At 48.9% G+C, this 15,805-nt stretch overlaps 1 protein-coding gene across 2 annotated transcripts in view; it reads right to left on the bottom strand.

Moving 5' to 3' along the window:
* The window catches only part of TSTD2 (thiosulfate sulfurtransferase like domain containing 2), a 575,835-nt gene that overhangs the window by 552,766 nt on the left and 7,264 nt on the right, over nucleotides 1-15,805 (bottom strand). For both annotated transcript variants that reach the window (XM_032766703.2, XM_075067452.1), the window contains exons 3-8: nucleotides 14,266-14,594; nucleotides 11,763-11,871; nucleotides 9,262-9,387; nucleotides 7,935-8,040; nucleotides 1,695-1,813; nucleotides 827-985 (exon numbers count right to left, since the gene is read on the bottom strand). In XM_032766703.2, the coding sequence (XP_032622594.1) occupies nucleotides 827-985; nucleotides 1,695-1,813; nucleotides 7,935-8,040; nucleotides 9,262-9,387; nucleotides 11,763-11,871; nucleotides 14,266-14,594 (948 nt within the window). The remainder of the gene's footprint in view (nucleotides 1-826; nucleotides 986-1,694; nucleotides 1,814-7,934; nucleotides 8,041-9,261; nucleotides 9,388-11,762; nucleotides 11,872-14,265; nucleotides 14,595-15,805) is intronic.

Genomic DNA, 15,805 nt, shown 5'->3' with positions numbered 1-15,805 from the left:
CTCTGCAGCGTGGGGCACAGATCACTTGCTGGTGAATTCTCTGCACCTTGAAGTCTTTAAACCATGATTTGAGGACTTCAATGGCTCAGACACAGGTTTGATACAGGAGTGAGTGGGTGAGATTCTGTGGCCTGCATTGTGCAGGAGGTCAGACTAGATGATCATAATGATCCCTTCTCACCTTAAAGTCTATGATTCTACTGAAAGTCCACTAGAGGAAAGTGAGGCCAAGATGTCATTGTGACGCTGCACTGGGCTGCCATGGGGTGCTCCAGGGGCAAGGGACCCATTACAGAGCAGTGTAAGCATATGAAATACATTTGTGGCCAAGAGAACGAAGCAACACAACAGGAAGGGGGAAGATTACCAACACTTTGAGCCTGGGTCTCAAGCTTCTCTTCCCAGAAAACAGGATCCTGGAGGTACCTGAGCCTGTCCTCAGCTGCAGGAGGTGCACATGTGTATATGACATGCCTCTCCACCCAAGCAGGAAGTACACTGAGTTACCCAGCATTTCTTGCACAACACACACAGGCTCCGACTGTAAAAGGAGGGGGCGGGGGCTGAAAACTGAGATGTCCCCCCACTGCGATTTTCATTTGACAGGGGGCTCCAACATGGAATGGTTGTTTTGGGCACATGCCTTCTGCCTTTCTTTTGATTCCCACCAGACGTACAAACACTATGGGCCTGACACTCCATCCACCCTATAAAACACAACTTCACCAACCAGCAACAGAAAAAGCCACCCCCATATAGTCCTTCCCGGGCTGGGCTATGAATGCCTCAAGCCCCTGACCTGTGTGCTCCCAGAATGGCCCCTCACCTTGGTCCTGAGATAGGCAGAGCCACGCTCACAGCGAATCCCTCCTGTACAGTACATCAACACGCGCTTGTTTTTAAAAAGCTCGAGATTTTCATCTACGTAGCTAGGGAAGTAGCTGAACTTCCTGATGTCAGGCGCCAGGCAGCCCCGGAAATGACCCTGTAACAAGGAGAGATGGATGTGTGATCAACAGCACTGGAGAAAGGGGAGAGAACAATGGCTGAACTAAAGAACCAACCCTTTGGGCCTGACCCTCCAAGTCACTGCAGCTACTTTGGCTCCTCTAAGGGTATTTAGGCACCTAATTTCCACTGATTTCAATGGGAATTAGTTAAGCACCTAAATACCTTTGTGCCTCACAGCATCTGGAATCTGGTCCTATAGCCAAGACATCCTACCCTATCACCCCACTGTGAAGGGGATTCACCGAGGCTCCTATCCGTGGATGGCACAGAGGGCGCAGCTGGAGGATGGAGACTTGGTCAGGATGTCTCTCTGCTGCACTGATGGCCAAGGCAGGGTGGGCTTTGGCTGGCTAGGCTAGATTTGAATGGCTTCTCTCTGTTGTTAAAGCTTCGACGTTCCCCCGTCTGTTTTACAGCAGACTGCACATGCTGCTCCACTGCTGCAGGACAGTGTGCTGTGCACTGAGCTGTAGGACCACCTTCAGCACGGCACTGAGAAGCCAGGCAGGTCCTTTGCTGCTTGGGGCGACGTACCATTCATGAATTGGCACCAGGAGTGAGCTGCAAGGTAGCATGGCAATCCCTTCCCCTCAGTCCCATCACCCACACATGAGAACAGGGTGAAATAAGCCCCCCAACCACCACCACCACCTCCTCCCAGGGAGCAAATGCACAGCACTTACTATTTTACTTTCATAAAAGTTCCTGCAGTCCAGTAAAATGGTGTCGCTTTGTGCTTGAGGAGCCTGAGATAAATATTTTTCTACTTCTTTATGAAATTCCTCAGGGGATAAATGGATTCCTAAAAATAAAACACATGGAAAGAAGCTCTGAAAAGCTGAGCTGATTTAAATGCTGACCAGCTGAGCAATTCCGCTTGGCCTCTCCTCTAACCCAGCAGAGACACATGTGCATGGCAAGCTTCTCTGGGAAATGAGAGCTACTGAAATGTCAGCTGGTCTCAGCCTAAACATATTGGACAAATGTATCTGTGACACCTCGCCACAAGCGTAGTGAATGAACAAATGCATCACAGCAGGAGTCAAGGGAACAAAGGATGCCAAGCTACCATCTGTCTTATAGTGGGCTGGGTGGAACAGCAGTGCTGATCCTCTGCTGCCTTGCCCTGTCATTTACACCCCTCGTGTGCAAAACACTGGCCTGCTGCATGAAGTGAGCCTTCTATGCTCACTTCACCGGGGTGTAAATGGTGACACAAGGTGCAAGGCTGGGGAGGAGCAGGCCCTGAATGGTCTGGGCCAGCAGGGTCTGAACAAAGATCGCACAAAAGTATCCCCACCTGCTGCCTCTACACTAATGAGCCTGTTCTAGAGGAGGTATCAAGAAGGGGCTCACACAGAGCCGAGCTGCTTTGTTATGTCAACGTAAGCCCAGACGAACTCCACTGCTCTCCACAGCATCTCCAAGCAACAGCACCCCTGGGGGTCATGTGTTTTTGTAGAGGGCCCCGTCACACCTAAGGAAACAGGCTGGCTTGCCTGCCTGCTGGCTCCACAGACTGGATAACAATGCCATGTTTACAGAAAGCTGCCTTGGGGGGGCCGCACACGTGCTCATGAAAGGTGTTGCATTGTCAGCCTTGGAGAATGAGCCAGATCAGGCTGGCTCAGCACTTGCTAACCTACCTCAGTCCTGACCTGGATGGATGAAAGAAGAGCTTCGTCTCCAGGCCCATTCCGTTCTTGGTCTCTGTGCAATGAAGTCAATGGGGAGGAGAGGCTTGGTGGTCTCCAAGGAGCTAAACTAAGACCATCCAAGAGCCATGTAATTGCTGCCCTTGATGGTATCTGAATCAGTGGCTTAGCAGTGAGCAGCTCTGTAGCTTCATTTGTAATGGAGATGTATATGGTCGGTCAAGTCTACAGACTACGGGGGCCACTGTCCGCAAGGAGCGCCTTATGCTTTTTGGACATGTTGCAAGGATGCCACGAACGCCGTTCTCTGGGTGGCTTGTAACATCCAGGATAAAATTCCACCAACCGAGGGATGGGGGCAGCCCAGAGGCAGACCCCCTATTACATGGATTGGCAGCCGGTATCAAGCAGAGTGCCCCAAGGGTCGGCCCTGGGGCTGGTTTTGTTCAATACATTCATTAATGATCTGGAGGATGGTATGGACTGCACTCTCAGCAAGTTTGCAGATGACACTAAACTGGGAGGAGCGGTAGATACGCTGGAGGGTAGGGACAGGATACAGAGGGACCTAGACAAATTAGAGGATTAGGCCAAAAGAAACCTGATAAGATTCAACAAGATCAAGTTGTGACGTTATTGATATAAACTGGGACCATATAGAACATGGGTTGCAACCAAGGTCCTGTAGTGGCACCAAATCCTATGTAAAGGGGGTCATGTAAGGTGTCTAAAACCAGGTTACGGGTTACTGGTTATGATTATGCTGTCTGTATGTCTGTATCATTTTTGTAGTTGAAGTTATAAATATTGGCTGTATGCTGTCTGTATTTCAAACTTGTGCTGTGTTACTGGGAAAGATCCCAGACAAGTTGGTGTCAGCTCAGCTTAGCCTGCTTGATGGCCCATTAAGGACCATTAGCTACACAATTGACCCATTGAGAGGAGGCGGATACGCCTTGTGACTCAGCAGGGTGTGCAGAAACTGGCCCATGTGACTGCAGACTCCATTTTGCTGTAACTTTCCACAGTAAGAACAAAGAATTGTCCTTACACCTGGAAAAGCTATATAAGGTGGAGGCCTCATCTCCATTTTGTCTTCAATCCTGCTTCTTACCTCTGAGGACTTTGCTACAAACTGAAGCTCTGCACAAGGACTGAATGACCCATCCCAGCTGGGATGTATTCCAGAGACTTGATTTGAACCTGCAGTTTACTCCATCACTGCTACAAGCCTGAACTAAGAACTTTGCCATTACTGTATGTAATTGATTCCATTTAACCAATTCTAGCTCTCATCTCTACCTTTTTCCTTTGATAAATAAACCTTTAGATTTTAGATTCTAAAGGATTGGCAACAGTGTGATTTGTGGGTAAGATCTGATCTGTATATTGACCTGGGTCTGGGCCTTGTCCTTTGGGATCGATAGAACCTTTTTCTGTTTACTGGGGTGTTGGCTTTCAGAACCATTCATCCCAGGACGTGTGGCACTGGTGGTGATACTGGGAGACTGGAGTGTCTAAGGAATTGCTTGTGTGACTTGTGGTTAGCCAGTGGGGTGAAACCAAAGTCATTTTTGTCTGGCTGGTTTGGTTTGCCTAGAGGTGGAAAAACCCCAGCCTTGGGCTGTGACTGCCCTGTTTGAGCAATTGGTCCTGATTTGGCACTCTCAGTTGGGTCCTGCCAGAACCGCATCGTCACACAAGTGCAGAGTCCTGCACTTACGATGGAAGAATCCCATGCACTGCTACAGATTAGGGACTGAGTGGCTAGGCAGCAGTTCTGCAGAAAAGGACCTAGGGGTTACAGTGGATGAGAAGCTGGATGAGAGTTAACAGTGTGCCCTTGTTGCCAAGAGGCTAACGGCATTTTGGGCTGTATAAGTAGGGGCACTGCCAGCAGATCGAGGGATGTGATCATTCCCCTCTATCTGACATCGTGAGGCCTCATCTGGAGCACTGTGTCCAGTTTTGGGCCCCCACACTACAAGGAGGATGTGGAAAAATTGGAAAGAGTCCAGTGGAGGGCAACAAAAATGATTAGGGTGCTGCAACACATGACTTATGAGGAGAGGCTGAGGAACTGGGATTGTTTAGTCTGCAGAAGAGAAGAAAGAGAGGGATTTGATAGCTGCTTTCAGCTACCTGAAAGGGGGTTCCAAAAGAGGATGGATCTAGGCTGTTCTCAGTGTAGCAGATAACAGAACAAGGAGTAATGGTCTCAAGTTGCAGTGGGAAGGTTTAGGTTGATATTTGGAAAAACTTTTTCAGTAGGAGGGTGGTGAAGCACTGGAAGGGTTACCTAGGGAGGTGGTGGAATCTCTTTCCTTAGAGTTTTAAGGTCAGGCTTGACAAAGCCCTGGCTGGGATGATTTAGTTGGGAATTGGTCCTGCTTTGAGCAGGGGGTTGGACTAGATACCTCCTGAGGTCCCTTCCAACCCTGATATCTATGATTCTGTGTGTGATTCCTGCACACTCAAATCAGGCCCTGCTGAGACACATCAATTAAGTACTAAATAGCTGCTGCACAGGATGGAACTCCTGTGCAGCCAATGGGGAAGCTTGCCCTGAAAGAAAAGGATGGTTCTGTGCCTAAGGTACTGGACTGGCTAAGGCACTGACTGACTTTGCCACACACTTTCCTGTGTGAGCTACTGTTCTACTGGTGTGAGAACAGGAAACAGAGGTTAAATTTATTCCATGCTCCTGCTACCTCAAGCTGATTAGTGTAAACTGTGGTCCTGCTCTTACACTGGAATCTTCTAGCACAGACTCCTGCACCTGGGCAATGAAACGAATACAACTCAGCAGAGAATCCTGTGGCACCTTATAGACTAACAGACATTTTGGAGCGTGAGCTTTCGTGGTGAATACCCACTTCGTCAGACGCAGACGTCTCCTGCGTCTGACGAAGTGGGTATCACCCACGAAAGCTCACGCTCCAAAACGTCTGTTAGTCTATAAGGTGCCACAGGATTCTCTGCTGCTTTTACAGATCCAGACTAACACGGCTACCCCTCTGATACTTGAATACAACTCAGTGGGACATTCAGACCCTGATCTGCAGAATCTCAGTGAAATAAACAAGGGACACCAGACATATAGGGCTGTACAGCAAGTCCTGGTGCAGGATTGGGACCTAAATGTTCTCCTGTGTCCCATTTCTTTCATTGTCCCTTGCAGCAGGTACAGAGTGTGAAAGTCTGTAGCCCTATGTCCACCTCATTTTCAAGACCATGATAAATTATGTACAAACTATGCCTTGTAAGGTATCATCTGAAAACTCATGATTTGCTGATCTTTATTGTCATGGTAGAATATGTGTGGCAACATTGCGTGTACAGTTATAAGATTCTGCTATCGGATATTATGAAGACATATTTCAAATCTGGGAAAGTAGCCACAAAGCAGTTCCTTGGAGACAAAAGGCAAATTGACGTCTCAGCCAAGTGTCAATGAAATCAAATGGACCATCATCTGGGAAAGCAGACATTTTTTGGCAGGAAAAAGGGTGTGAGCAAGAAATTTGCATCTTGGAAAAGAAACAGCTGGACATTCCCATCCCCACTGACTTCATGTCTCCTGAACCCCAGCTGGAGATGATTCTCCAAGAAAAGAAAGGTATAAGAATGGGGGACAGATGCCCCCAAAGATGTCTCCCTTCATCTTTATTCATGGCATTGACAACACTTGAAGGACAAAGGAAGCATCACTGGACTGGGGAGAGATCCGGGCTGAGAGGAATTCAGCCAGTAAAGCTGGCATAAGAGGTGAGGAGAGAGACTTTTACTTCCAATTTACTTAGCTTGTTAAGTTGGGTGTTAGTTTGTGTTTCACCTTTTATTTCCTTATAACCAATTTTGACTTTCATGCCTCATTACTTGTAATTTATTAACGACAGAAAGATGTTAAGCAATGTGTTTTACTGTCTCATCTAAACGAGTATGCTTGGATTGAAGTGCTTGGGAAACTCCATGTGAGGTAACAGGATTTGTGCATATCATTTTCTATTAATAAAATGATGGACTTTATATGAGCTGGTGTTGTACGGGAGAGAGCTGGGCACTACAAGATGCACATTTCTGGGGGAAGCCTGAGACTGGGAGTTTTCTGGTGTTGCCCCGCCGTACAATCCAAGAGTGGCTGGCCAAAGCACCATAGAGTATAGCTGGGAGTAATTTACACGCTGGAAGCTGTGTGTGGGCAGACCAGGAGTGGTTGTTCTCTCAGCCAGGCGGTGTAAAAAGCACCCCAGGTTGGAGAACTGAGAGGACGCAGTTTAACAGTCCAGACTGTACCCTGGGTAATGTCACACAGGGGCCTAGGCTAGAAGATCCCAGTGCAGGAATTTGCACTAATCAGCTTGTGGTAAAGACAGCATGAAATAGATCATCACATGGACACATGACGTCTACAGCAGAACTCACAGTTAGGGCCTGATCCTGCTCCACTGAAATCAATGGGAGCTTTGCCATTAGCTTCAACCAGAGCCAGACTAGGGCCTTGGGTCCCAGTTTAACAAAGCACTTAAGCAAAAGCTTAAAGCTAAGCACAGGCGTACGCGCTTTGCTGAATTGGGATGTTAGAATCTGTTCCAAAACCTAGCAACACCAATAGAGGGTCTTCCATTGACCCCAATGGGTTTTGCATTAGGCCCTTCATGTAGAGTTGGGATCTGAGGAATTAACAGGCTCTCCGCAGTAATTACTGGCTCCGTGAAATACCAAATGCAGCAGCAATACTTACACAGCACTCTCTACGAGGCTTACAGTATTTGTGTTGTAACGGCAATTTCACAGCAGTCTGAAATATCCACATCTCATGCATATTTAAAGCAATTATAAATATTTCTTGTCCTCAAAAACTCCTCCAAATCATTTCATTATTAGTTATATACAGGTTCTCTTTACATCCTTTCTTACCCAGGATGACTTTTCAAGTGTTATGTGGCTCATTCTCAAAACTATGGGCAAGACTCAGTGATCTTAACTACTACTAATTTGGTGGAATTAAATGAACAGTTTAATCTCGAGCTGTCAAAGCAGCTAAGTATTGTGCAAATCAATGACCTGATCCAGCAATTTCCCTACGAAGGGAACCCCCATTGCAAGCACAGCAGCTTCCCTGGACGTTTTGTAACAGTGCTATCTATGCTTTCGTCATATCCTGGTTACCGTGGTGTTCTGGTGACAATGCAACAGAACTGCCTTACAGTTCAGTTCCAATCTCTGTTATTAACAAGTTGTTATTGTTCATAAAAATTAATGTACCGGTTTCTTTGTAGGAGACTTTGTTTGGATTGATGCCCAGGGGTACGATCTCTTCAAATACGCCAACTCGAAGGTCTGGGAAACAGTGAGCTCCTCCAGCACTGCTCTGGGAAATTAAAAATGAGGTCATGCCAACAAATTAAAGACACACCAACAGATGAACAGATCCTTTCAGACTCCACTGTATTTCGAGTTTCTAAATTCATGTGAGATGTCAATATAAGCAAGTTGCTTTGGGGGACTGGGCGGCACAGGGGGTTGGTGATGGCTTCTCCCCTTTCACGGTTGCCTCTCTGAATCCACTAGAGAGTGGTGGTGGTTCCAGTCCAGTTCCCAGTGGACAGTTATTCAAATCACTTAAAAAAAAAGTCAACTGGCCACTAACGGAGAGACATCAAGGGCTGAGTGGGCCAGGGACACTGAGCCAGCCACTCCCTGCTACCAGGGGTTCCTCTTGGGCAGGAACAACACCTGTTAGCAGGTAGTATGGGGAGGCCTGCCCTGCCACTGAATGTGCTGAGACTATTCTGCTGATTAAAGAAAGGTTTTGTTTTCTGGGGCTGACAAGCTGGGACCATTCACCAACACTATATTCATGGCAAATTTAAAAGAATAAATAAAATTCCCTTCTGATCTCTGGCTCTGCTGGTGTCTTTGTGGTTCACTGCGATCTTCAGTCAGAATGATCTCTGACACAGAACACAATTTGTCCTGGTGTGACTGTATGTAATGGAAATCTGCAGTGATCCATGAGGGTCGCTGGACCCTGATGTAATGCATGAGGGACTAGCCAGATTCAGGGTTTTACTAACATGCAATTGGCATGTTCTCACACCTGCCCACGCAGAGTTCCTCCTGCATAACAGCAATGTGTATGCAGGAGGAACTCTGCATGGGCAGGTGAGAGAACATGCCAATTGCACATGCTGGTGTTTGAGCTGGGAGAATGCAATGCAGGAGTGCGCATGTGCAACTTCGCACATACACAGGTGAAGGCTTTACTGGGGCCCTAATGACAAAAGATTAAATCAGTACTAGAATTTTATAAAGGACTTTTAGTTTAATGATGCTCAATTATTCCATCTGATTGTCTTATTTACAGTTTTCTCACTGGAGACAAAACTATCCACAGGACAGTAAATAACAATAAAACAAAGCTGTTTATCCCCAAATAAACTGTTCCTTCGGCCAATACTGCAGGAGCTGAATTCCTTGGGTTCAATGTGGATTTTTAGTGCAGTAGAGGGAACATTTATTTCTAAAAGAAATTCTGAGAATGAAAACAAACATTTGACTAAATAACAGTGTGTGGGTCCCTTTCTCTTACCTTGAAATCCTCTCTGCACAAAATGGTTTTGAAAAGAGGGTGGGAAAGCATTGCCTCTGTATAAAGACTGGTAGCTACTTTGCTTCCACCAACTGTCCCATTAATGCCTTCTGAAGCAATGCGCACCTAGAAGCCAGAAAGGAAAGCTAGATTTAGATCTAGTCATAATGCAAACCAATCAAAACGAAATTAATGAACCAGGAGCATCTGGGAATGAGAGGAGAGTTGTAGAAAAGTGTTCAGGAAAAGAGAAAAAGTGGGGAAAAAACTAGTGAATGAGAGAGGAGAAGTGCAGCAAAATAAACTGCAAAAGGTAGTAATTGTTCTATGGCCGGTTCTGCTCTGTACTCATAAAAAGGATGAGGAAGGCAGAAAACCTTCTGCAGGAGCAGAAAAAAACAATTGCCAGTAAGGGGCAAATTCTGCAGTAATTAGACAGAACCTCCGATGGGAGTTTTAACCGAGTGAGGACGGTGGTATCAGTCTCAGTAAAGCAGGTAGAAAGAGAGGGTTAAAGTGCCCGTGTTACAGTGAAAGCTCTCCAACTCAGATGCATTATAGCTAGACCAAGAGAGAATTTTTTTTTAAAGTGAAGACAATCTCAGAATGGATGGAATCAAATTTTGACTAAATCAGGAGCGAGAGGAAAAGTATGCAGCTGATGGGGCAAATGTAACACCTGTCTTTGAGAAGGAAGGACTAAGAAACTACCAAGTAAAATAGATGAGCAAAGAAGAGGAAATGAATGAGTCGGGGCATTTCACTGTGGTATCTAGGAGCTGCATAAGAAAACCCAGCAAGAATATAAAAGTGCTTTCTCTCTTTCCTCCTGGATAGAGCAGCATGACTTTGTCTGTGAAGGGCTTTGGGGTTTATTCTGTTTTAAACACCATCACTTCTGGGAAGCATTTCGTAGGCCAGACATAGGCTGGTTTGTGAGCTCAGAATACTGTGCTGTTCCGGTCCCCAACCCCAAAGATATAGAAAAGCTAAAGAAAATACAAACAGGGGCAACAAAAATTATGCACCGAGTGGGGATGAGAGATAGAATGACAGACTGAGATAAGAGGCCACACAGTGGAATCTCAGTTAAGAACACCTTGGGAATGGAGGTTGTTCATAACTCTGAACAAAACGCTATGGTGGTTCTTTCAAAAGTTTACAACTGAACATTGGCTTAATGCAGCTTTGAAACTTTACTGTGCAGAAGAAAAATGCTACTTTTAGCCATCTTACGATAAATGAAACAAGCACAGAAAGTTTCCTTACCTTGTCAAATCTTTTTTTAGCTCTCTTTATTTTTTTTGGTAGTTTATATTTAACGAAGTACTGTACTGTATTTGCTTTTTTTTCCTTCTCTGCTGCTGGCTGATTGCTTACTTCAGGTTCCAAATGAGGCGTGTGGTTAGCTGGTTAGTTCGTTAACTGTGGTGTTCATAACTCTGAGGTCCTACTGTAGCCCATCAAAGAAGTGTCAGGGTCATGGACCCAGTTCATAAATAATTTCAAGGGAGCTACACTCCAAATGTCTGAAAAGGAACTATGTATACTCTAGGAAGATAGTAGGACAAGAAGCAAAGATCTGAAGCTAAGGAAGGAAAAGTTTAGGGTAGGCGCTGGGGAAAAGACTGTAGGAGCAATGGAGCAGCAGAACAGAGCAGCAAGGCAGGCAGGCAGGGCACCATCATCGCAGATGTTCGGGAAAGGCTGGAGAAGATGTTCGTGGTGTTATGTACTGTAGTACAGTGACTAATCCTACAAAATGCAGGGAATCAGGCTGGATGAGCCAAACCCCACCCAGACTTGGAAGGGTTAAATGTGCTGCTGTGAATCAAATCAGTCCCGCCTGTTGCACTGGTCGGAAGCAAAGGGCTGAGGAGGGGAGAGCCTGCTCAGCTGGGGGAGGAATACAGATGGACGCCCTTCGCGTGGTGAGAAAAGCTGGGCTAGGACTAATGCCTGATGGAACCACCCTGGCACAGTACTATTTGGAGGTACCTGGGGACCTGGCAGGAGGTCTCACCTGAAGGGCCAGTACAGCACTCGAGAGCTGAGTGCAGAGGGTGGATGGATGAGTAACTTTCAAGGGGCTGAGAACTCTCCTTTATTTTGTGTTTGTGACTTTGGACTCTGCCAGCCAAGGGGACTGAGCTTCTGTAGTGACCTGGTTGGAGGCTGAGCCACATACACCACCAGAGTGGGCAGGAAGCAGTAGTTGAAGGAACAGGTAGAGGCAGGCCTGCAGTACCATGCCTCACTGTGAGCTGATGGACTGGGGCCCCTAATGTCTGTGAAGTTGAGACACAAAACCATGCCTGACAATAAACAACCTTCTCCCTTACGCGGCTCTCCATTGTTCAGTTCGATGTAACTTGTACAATGCTCTGCTCTCCCCCTCAGTGCTATAGTGCCGCCCACAGCCTGGCTCTCCTGGGCACACCGTTTCTCGAGGAACAGAGACAACTATGGGGAGGGGAAACAGCCACTCCTTAAAGACTTACCTTGCCAGTGAGATGAAGGTGCTGGCACAGAGACTTCTGCCAAGCACAGAGCCTCAGGGGATCTTTCACCTCATGGTAACAGTAATATAACAGCACTTCTCCCACTCCACTGCCACAAGCACCGCAAAGGAGAACGAACAGGAAGAGTATTTTAGATTCAGCAGCACACAAGACTGTGCAGTTAATACTGTGATTGCTACAGACAGGGACTTCATCCTTACAGAACTGGCCAGTTTCCTCCAGGCTGCTGTCAAAAGGTTTCGTGGGGCTATGTTGTTTGTTTCCATTTACTTCGAGAAGTGGAAATAAGTCAGAGATGGGGCAGATCTCTATATCCCTAGGTTTTTTCTGCACTGGCCTTGCCAATGTTGACAAAAATAACTAACTAGCCCTGCATGGCGTATCATTGCCAGGAGCTCATACCCCATTTGCATTTGAAAACCAGATTTCTTTGAACACAAGCAATGCGAGGACTCGTGTTTTCCAGACATGTCAGAGGCTCCTTGAGGACTAAAGCTGAAGTTTGAAAACTAAACTTAAATTTGAATTAACCAAGTGCAAAAAACATCCACTTTTTTTAAAGGGCAAACCAGGGACCAAATTCTGAGGTGGTGTAAGCTGGGCTCTTACACTCAGACAAATGTTATAAGTCACATGCTGGAGAGCCAGGAGAGGGTGACAGTAGAGGGCAGCTTGCATATCCTCACCCTCTCCTGCTAGCGGCTTTCCTTGAGAAATGTCTTTTTATGGCCTCTGAGTGTGTGAGTTCCTCCACCCCAGACCTTCTTCAACTCAGTGGGAAAAATACAGAGATGGGGCCTGATTCTCCACTGCCCTGCAAGGTGTGCAGTTATTTACACCAGTGTAAAGTGGAGGTGAAAAGCTCCCAGATCAGCATGGTGGGGCTTCACACAGGTCAGAACGGCTGCACGAGGTGCATTTAGTAAGTAGGAATGAGTCCAGAGGGCTCTAGGTTACTAGGGGTTCTAGACCAGGGGTCTCAAACTCAAATGGCCACGAGGGCTACGTGAGGACTAGTACATTGGCCCGGGGGCCGCATCACTAACACCTCCCCCATGCCACCCTTGGCCCCGCCCCCACTCCACCCCTTCCATGAGGCCCTGCCCATGCCCCACCTCTTCCCGCCCCTTCCCCGAAATCCCCTCCCTGCCCCTGCCCCGCCTCTTCCCACCCCCATTCCAACCCCTCCCTGCCCATAGGGGGGTGCAGGGGTGTGGGATGTGGCAGCAGCTCAGGGCAGGGGGTCAGGGTTCAGGGTGGGCAAGGGGTCGGGGTGCAGGAGGGTTGGGGGTGCAGCAGAGGGCTCAGGGCAGGGGGTCAGGGTGCAGGAGGGGTGTGGGGTACTGCAGGGGATCAGGGTGCAGGAGGGGTGTGGCAGGGGGCTCAGGGCAGTGGGTTGGAGTGCAGGAGGTGTGTGGGGTGCACCAGGGGGTTCAGGGCAGGGGGTCAGGGTGCAGGAGGGGTGTGGGGTACTGCAGGGGATCAGGGTGCAGGAGGGGTGCCGGGTGCAGCAGGGGGTTCAGGGCAGGGGGTCGGTGTGCAGGGTGTGGCAGGGGGCTCCGGGCAGTGGGTTGGGGTGCAAGACGGGTGTGGGGCGCACCAGGGGGTTCAGGGCAGGGGGTTAGGATGCAGGAGGGTTGGGATGCAGGAGGGGGCTCAGGGCAGGGGATCAGGGTGCAGGAGGGGTGCAGGGTACGGCAGGGGATCAGGGTGCAGGACGGGTGTGGCAGGGGACTCAGGGCAGTGAGTTGGGGTGCAGGAGAGGTGCGGGGTGCGGCAGGGGGTCGGGGTGCAGGGTGCGGCAGGGGCTCCAGGAAAGGGGGTTGGGGTGCAGGATGGGTGGGGGGTGTGGCAGGGGGCTTAGGTCAGGGGGTCGGGGTGCAGGCGGGGTTCGGGGGGGGCGAGCTCTGGCCTGCACCCTGCCCTGCCCCTGTGCTGCTCCGAGAAGTGAACATGGGGAAGGGAGGGGCGCAGGGTCTGTGTACTGCTGTTGCTTCAGGCACTGCCCCCAGCAGCTTCCATTGGCCGGGAACGGGGAACCGCGGCCAATGGGAGATGCTGGGGGCAGTGTCTGAAGCAACAGCAATACACAACCCCTGCATCCCTCCCTTCCTCACGTTCCGGCCAGCGTGGGTGCAGGCAGATAGGCAGGGAGCCTGCCCTTCCCCTGGTCCGCGTCGGGCCGGAGCCACTCTACGCAAACGCTGGGGGAGGGCAGGGGGGACACGAGGAGCTCGCGGCCCACAGAAAATCACCCCACAGGCCGCATGTTTGAGACCCCTGGTCTAGAGGGATCAGACGAAGATGGGAAGTTGCATCAACTAAGGCCTTGTCATACGCAAAAGTTGCAACAGTTTAATTAAAACTAACTTTAAATGGCTGTAGTTAAACTGGTGTTAACAGAGACGAGGATGCCTTTGCATTGGCTCACCCCAGGCTTACAATGAGGAACAGTTTTTATATTGCTGAGGCAATTTCTTACCTTGTCAGTTCATCAAAACTAACGTGGCTTGTGTCTGGGAACCTATCACAGAGCTCCTGGATGTTACAGGTGGGACCGCTGAGCCCATCTGCCTCGTCTGCAGAGGCTGGGTTACTTGAAGTGCTGGCTTCAGCAGCCAGTTGCTTTAGAATCAAATCTGTCTGCTGCTGGATGTCGCTGGAATGCTGCGTGGCGACATGTATGTGAATGCCGGTGAGGTCTTTAAAGGTTTGTCTGCAGCATTTCCATCCCAGTCCCGCTCTGCACATGGCTGGAGGGCAGCAAGCTGTGGCCGGCACTTCCTTTGCTTTGACAAAGAGGGCAAATGCCTGCAATGCATTACAAACACTGTCAGTTAGGCTTTGGTTTCTTCCTAGGTCCCATCACACAACTCAGGACTGGATAAAGGACAAATCCCAGGGATGTGGTGCTTTTAAACAGGCTGCCCAGTTACTGGACACAGTGTTTGGGTAAGTACATACCCTGGGACTCCTCAGCAATGCCATTTCTCATAACGCTGTCACTCTGCCCTGCCAAGGCTCTTGGTTTCATTAGAAACAGCTGCCACGTTAACCAGCTGGAGAGTTATTCTCTGGGCACAGCCTAGTGTGCCATATTGGGAAGCTTTGCAGTACTAGGCCCCAAACCACGACAGAAACACAAGCACTCCTCTTCTTTGGGGAACACTGCTCCAGTGCTGCCACAGCACCCCTCATCAGTCCCCACAACCTGCAGCCCCCTGACAGAACCCCCACTGCCTGCCTCACGGAAACATGTGGCTGCCCAGGACACGGTCTTGGAACGATATTTCCATGCATTCCAGTGACCTTCAGCATTAACACTCCAATTTGTCATATAATCGGAGCAAGTGGATACACCAATCAGCAACAACTCGGCAGTTTCCAGCCCCATAATTAAGTCTTATGTTTTAAATACAACCATGCTCCCCTGTTCACGGGCAAGCCCCTCAAGTACCCTGTGGTTCTTGGGACATCACACATTTGGAGGGTGGGTCCCACCATCCTGCCACATCCCTAGAATGTCCCACATCTTCTGCCACCACCGACCTCTTGCCTGAGTGCATGCAGCTGCCTACCACTGAGTCCAGTTAATGCCCCTGCCAGGGTGGCTGTGTCTGCCCTCCCTGCTGCCTGGCCCCTGTCTGAGATGTACACTTCCACCAGCAGCCCCCTGCCTGAGCCCAGGCAGCAAGAGAAACACATGCTTACTGTGCTCTCCAGCGTCACACAGAGGAGGGCAGGGAGGTGGGATATGGGGCAGACTGAGGGAGGATGGGAAAGGGGAGAACAGTGGCATGATAGGGGCTTAGACTGCAGAGGAAAGGGAAGGAGAGCGAGGTGTCACTTCAGGAGTCACTTCAGGAGTCACAATCCTAGGGATGATGGAGGGATGATAAATGGGAATGAGGATATGGAGGTGGATATTACCGCATCTGAGGTAGAGGCCAAACTTGAACAGCTTAATGGGACAAAATCGGAGGGCCCGGACAATCTCCATCCAAGGATATTAAAGGAACTGG

Source organism: Chelonoidis abingdonii, chromosome 6 (assembly GCF_003597395.2).
Source record: "Chelonoidis abingdonii isolate Lonesome George chromosome 6, CheloAbing_2.0, whole genome shotgun sequence".
Lineage (NCBI taxonomy): Eukaryota > Metazoa > Chordata > Testudines > Testudinidae > Chelonoidis > Chelonoidis abingdonii.
Note: the sequence above shows the minus strand (reverse complement) of the source record. Positions and strands in the feature narration are given on the sequence as shown.